The sequence below is a fragment of the Denticeps clupeoides genome, unplaced genomic scaffold, assembly GCF_900700375.1.
Source record: "Denticeps clupeoides unplaced genomic scaffold, fDenClu1.1, whole genome shotgun sequence".
NCBI classification, from domain to species: Eukaryota; Metazoa; Chordata; class Actinopteri; order Clupeiformes; family Denticipitidae; genus Denticeps; species Denticeps clupeoides.
In genome coordinates this window covers 224780-230779 of record NW_021630107.1, presented here as the reverse complement: position 1 = coordinate 230779, position 6000 = coordinate 224780, and the positions used below count along the sequence as shown (strand labels likewise).

Sequence of the window (6000 nt, the reverse complement as noted above, 5' to 3'; positions counted from 1 at the left end):
CAAGTCAACCTAACACACCCCACTGTATTCAGCATGTGTACTACATTAGTATGCTTGCACATTAACCGCAGAAGCACGTCTAAAGTGGCTCCTGTCGGCATAACGCGGAGCACTTTAACACATATCCACTATTATTCTTTACAAAAAAATTAAAAATAAAATTTGTGAAAGAGCACTGACATCTCCCTTTACCTCCCAGGACAGGCCATGCTTGGTGAGAACCTAGCATTCTGGGGCAACACTGATGCCCAACTGACCCCTCCTTTTACTTCCTGTTGCTCTTCCATGGCACATCAGACAGTGCAAATCGTACACGTTCCGCTGAAAATCCCACGTTTTTTTTTTTATTTTGGGGTCACCTCCCCCTTGAAAAGGGCAGTTCTAAAAATTTTTTAGAGTGCATTCATTTTATTATTACTATTGTTTTCCTTTATATTCCTTAAGACTAGATTATTGGCTTGTGGATTTTGACAAAGGGTGTGGATTTAATGTGATTGTGGAAACACTGATTCGAAAAAAAAAAAAAAAAAAAGTGCACCTTATTCCCACGCACACAGGCCAGATTAGCCAGCACACCAAAGCAAGAAAAACACAAGATCAATTCAAAATCCTGCATCTTCCAGTACATTATATTTTAAAAACATTTGTTCACTTCAAGCCCTTTATTCAGAAAAAAAGGCAGACCAGCTTAGCAGTAACAATAATATCAATAATTAATAATTACTTCAATAGGGGAATACTCCTTGTTAAGCGTATAAATAAAATTCTTAATTTTTTTTATGACCTTCGTTGATTTATATACCTTGTTTTTAATTTATTTTTCTTAATTGTGTTATGTGTTCCTCTGGTTGCCATTTATCGAGTATACAAACACTAAAATATATATTTATGTACATGTACATATGTGTCGTTATAGAGCCAAGGAAAGTGCAAGCTAGCAAGTAGCAAGGGGATAAGTGGTACTCGTATTGACTGCAAAATGGCTGTGTACAGGCACAAGAAAAAAAAACAACAGAAAACCCCCAGAAAGTCGACAGTCATGACAGACACGTCCCTTCACACAAAACACAGCACCCCAGAAACACAAATATCTACAAATAAAAAATCTAAACCTTTGCTTCAGATATAAACCACTGCCGGGATTCATTGCTTTTCAGTGATATATATAATTTTTCAAATTCATTTAGATAAAAAAAGAGCTAATTATTGGCAAAAAAGTAACATTGTGTTTAATAAAGTACAATTTGGCATATTTCAAGGGATTCCAATGCACCAGTGATTACTGTTAATGCATTTTACTATAGGAGAACTATAGTGCCACCACATGAAAAGTTAAAAATACATTACATGTTAAATTATGATTAAAATGTATTCATTGCAAACTCTCACAAGTCCTAAGGTGTCTTCAGTTCATCCAGTTCAATTTTTAAAAATTGTGATAACTCAATGTACATCCAGTGGTTAAATTCATATTCCTTGGGCAGATGCATTTATTAATGTTTGGTTTTAATAGTTTGACAGACAGCTGCAGTTTTATTGTTGCTAACTTTGGATACCCGTCTGTCTGACATTTTTTAATGAATAAAAGTCCTACTTGAAAGCAACCATTAGGAAAAGAAAACTGAAAGTCCCACCCATGTCTGAGTTAAGTTCTCTCTCACAATTACGGTCAGCAGATATTGTGCCCAAAGCTTCGTAAAACCATATATATATATACTGTTTAAGCATCTGAATGACATTCACTCCAATTTTTCCCCATCTCTCCACACATCCCGTCGGTTCCTCACCAATTTCAGGTATGCTGGATAGGAGGCACATACTGGACACTAATGATCTCATCTCGCTCCAAATGATCTCACATACCTTCACCTTCACTGGCCTTCACACTTCACGTACACCTTACCATCAACTCTGCACGTGCATCTGATCCCTTTTTTCCCCTTACCCAAAGACAACTTTCCATGTCTGTCCTAAGCTTTCAAAAATGTGCGTCTATTTGAGAGGATTCTTTAATCCTATAGGCAAAGACTGCTGTATTGCTTCAAGAGAGTAAGGAAAGAGAGAAAGAAAAAGAAAAATCAAACTAACGAGAAAACAAGAGAAACCAAAGGAAAGGAAATTAAATAAATGACATCAAACGAACAAATAAAAAAAGAACACAAGCTTCAATTAAGTTATGGATTTTTTTTTTATCCAAACACACAAACCACAAAACACTAGAGATTTAAAGAGATTTTAAAGAGCCTAACACTAAAAGAGACTATACGGCATAAAATGTCAGTGTTTGTGATGGACAGCAAGGAGGCGGGGCCATATCTGTATGGTCGAGAATGAAATGTGTGCTACGGTGTGTGTTAATGCCTAGCGTACAGGATGCACAAGACTGTTTTTAATTGCTTGTTAGGACGTGCTGCTGCAGAGAGGGATGTTTAAGGATTCGGTAAAGGGCACAAGTGTGGACTAAATACCATGCTCCAGAGGACGTAGCGTTACAGTCAATGTGAGTGTGAGTGTGGATGCTGTGGGAAAAGCGGGTGTGAGGTTCTTTGCGACACCATCACGTGAAACAAAAGGCCCAAATGATATCCCGATCCCAACGCTGCAGTGCAACCAGAGTATACAGGCATGGAGAGCGGCACTCCAGGGAGCCCCTCCCACCCTCCTTAAGTTTTATCCCTGCGCCCAGTCCAAAGTGTTTCTTACAGATCAGCAGAATGTCACCCAACAAGGCCAAAGGTGTGAAAATAAGGTGATTGGTTGAGGGACAAGAGTCACCAATTACATACACACGGCAGAGAGAAAAACACGTCGCAAGGAATCGTGGGATTGGATGAAGTCACGTCCTGTGTCCCGAGAACGAGCTCCCGACGCCTCCCTGCCCCGTGGCCGAGGCGAACAGGTGGCCCGAGGGGGAGCGGAGGAAGGTGGTTGGGGATGCGAGGGAGTCGTTGAGCGAGACGCTGCGTGGAGGGTGCGGGTAGAGATGGGCGGGGCTGTCAGCCAGGGCTGGCCAGGTTACGATGTCGGCGCCGTGGTCCGTGCGAGAGCGGGCGTTCTCGCGGAAGTTGAGCTTGAAGGACTCAATCTGCATCGAAGAGTGCAGATAAGCAAAAAGAGGAAGAGGGAAGGAGGGGGAAGGAGTGAAAAGAGAGACAGAAAGGCAGGAGAGGGGAGGGAGAGGAGATGTCAGACGGGGATGGTGGGATGAGAAGGGTAGAGGGATAGCAAAAAGTAGAATTAAACACCTGAAAAGAAGAGGTCAAAATGATTTGGTGGTCAGGGCCTTTAAAGTGTGGTGAAAGTTAACATGATATCTGCCATCTGGATTATATTCAATTGTCCGAATCTGATGAGAGTGAGTGTAAAGTCACAGTCTCAGAATCTTGGGAGCTTTGAAATTCACATTTTATCAGTTTGAGGGCCCCATCCACATGAAAACAGAGAAATGTTCTCTGGTCCTGGAAACTGGTGTGAGAACACAGCGAACCCCTGGGAGGCTGTGTATGGAATTTTCAAGTTGTACTGCCACCTACTGGACTGTCATAGCAATATCACTTATCATTCACTTATCCTTTCTGTGAGGAAGCATGCTTATGGAAAAAGAAGAAGAAAATGTCAAATGAACGCATTGAAAAAATCTCTGCAGTCATGTGGACGGTCCTTAGGCAGCAGGAATGTGTCTTAAGGCACTGAAGTCACTTGGTCCCTTGAAGTCACTTGGTCACTTGAAGTCACAGACAAGGACAACATTCTGTCCTTGTCTGCTGTTCTCTGAGTGTGAATACAAGACCCTCATAACACTTCTGCATAGCCTGACTCCATGAAGCCAGGAACGCCCATGCTTCATCGGGGGCTGGGGTGAGGAGAGGGGTCATGTCTAGGGCAAAGGGAGCGGGACACACAAACTTACTTGTTTCAGGGATGCGTGAGTCCAGGCCCTGGGGGTCCCGGAGGCCCTCGCTCCCGCAGGGGGCGCCCTCCTTCAGCCCATTCTCCTGGGCAGGGCTGTCCTCCGGCTGAGCAGCCGGGGCGCCACTGGAGGGAGCCCCACTCCCCTCAGCAGTCTCCTGGGTCCCCTCAGCCTAGAAACACACAGTAGGGTGTCAAAAGGAGGGGGTGAGATGGCAGTGGAATGGCGCCGATGTGTGCATGTATGAGAGGGATGGGATCAAATGAGCAGGAGCTCAACAGAAAAGTCTGTGTTGAAGCTAAACTGCTGAGGAAAACCAGACCTGGACATTTTTAACAGCATGTTGGAACCTTTTAGACATTTTTAGACACTATTATTAACGGTAGAGCAAAACAGAAAAGTTAACAAAACAAGGATTTATATAATTGTCAGTGCACCTAGGGGAGTAACACCTAATAATTAGAGAAAAAAATAATAATAAACAAATGAATAAAATGATAATAAATAAATTAATAAAATAAAGAGACAGGCATGCATGCAGTGTTGGGAAGGAGTTACTCAGGAGTTTATTACTTATTACAAGAGTTACAGATGACTTAATATCAAAAGTAATTATTTGTGTTATTTTTAATATCTTTCATTCCCCTCTAACCATTTAAATTGATTATTGATTACAGCAGATGTATTACTAAATACTTTTTTTCATCCAACTATTTTCCTTTCCTTTGTTCCTTTTAGTTTTAATAAATAAAAACTGACTTTACTTGCTCAAATTCCAACACTGCATGGATGTATATGGAAACCATGATAAGATGGTGCATCAAATAATTTTATGGGAAAAGAGATGATGAAATCCAGGTGAAAGGATATATAAAATTCTGTCATACAATTAAAAACCTTGATTTCATCATCCATCTCCTTAGTGCTGTTTCATACAAACACAAAGCTGCAAATAAAGGTGACCATGAAGATGAAAAAAAAATCTGAATATATGAGATGTGCATGTACACATTCTCAACCCTCCCAATGTTTTATGGTGCAGCCATGAAAACGATGGTCATGTGGCTGGACTGAAAATGGACTGCGATAGGCTGAGGGGACAGGTGACATCACAACTGCTCCTCGTGTTCAGCTTGTCTTCCCACACAGAAGCTGGCAAAAGTCAAGAAAAGGGACCAGAGGGCAAACGCAGAGGGGCAAAGCGAGTTTCCACCTTAAAGCTTGGTGAAGTTCATGTACTGCACACAATATCTTCAGTACATTACCTACATGGAACTTGCAACTGCATAGATAAATAGCCAACTTTCGCAAGGATCACGCAGTGACCAGACAATATTTTCATATACACACTGCAATGTGTAAACAGGTTAGAAAAAAAGGTTTATTATTCAAATTATTCGATAATAGTCCAGGCCAGAATTTTCTAGATAAATTAGATTCCCAGTCACCATCCGATACTACTCACATGTCTCACTAAGATATTAAAACACATGCATGAAGCACATAAGCTTTTCACTCAGATCACTTCCAAAATAAGACAGTAGGTGTAGCTCATGTCCAGGACTCACCTTAACATTACCGCCTCCAGGTTCATGGGTCACGTTGTCCATGGATCCCACTTTTGACTGGGCTTTGTCCTTGAAGTTCAGTTTGTGGGACTCGATCTTCACATCACCACCCCCTGCAAACAAATGCTTTTGTTCAAAACAAAACAAAACATTAAAACCTGTACACTGAGTACAATTTGTCTGCAAATCGTACCTGGCTTATGCTTGATGTTGATCTTGGAACCACATTTAGACGTCACCTTGCTGAGGTCGACCTTCTTGTTAAGTATCTGAACCTAAAATACATTTTTTTTTACAAGTTTTATATTATTCTAAATGAAGTACCTTTCGTTACGTAGCACAAATAAACATGCAGACAGCCCAGATAAAGTCCAGAACCTTTCATGCATTTTCATTGTGGAAAATTCTTGGAAAGAACCTTTGAAATCCTGTTCTGCTTTAAAGTGGATATTAATGTTAAAATGGGAAAGACAGAGTTAAACTAGTTCAAGGTGGAAAGCAGCCTGAAGAAGCCAACCATGT

The 6000-nt window shown here is 41.1% G+C and overlaps 1 protein-coding gene across 12 annotated transcripts in view; it reads right to left on the bottom strand.

Moving 5' to 3' along the window:
• Positions 1-304: 304 nt before the first annotated feature.
• The window catches only part of LOC114783668 (microtubule-associated protein 4-like), a 65357-nt gene continuing 59661 nt past the window's right edge, over positions 305-6000 (bottom strand). For 9 of the 12 annotated variants that reach the window (XM_028969176.1, XM_028969178.1, XM_028969182.1 and 6 more), the window contains 4 exons: positions 5672-5753; positions 5479-5591; positions 3911-4082; positions 3103-3245 (listed from right to left, as the gene is read on the bottom strand). In XM_028969176.1, the coding sequence (XP_028825009.1) occupies positions 3238-3245; positions 3911-4082; positions 5479-5591; positions 5672-5753 (375 nt within the window). In that variant the 3' untranslated portion in view covers positions 3103-3237. The other 3 variants (XM_028969179.1, XM_028969180.1, XM_028969172.1) reach the window with 2 other exon arrangements.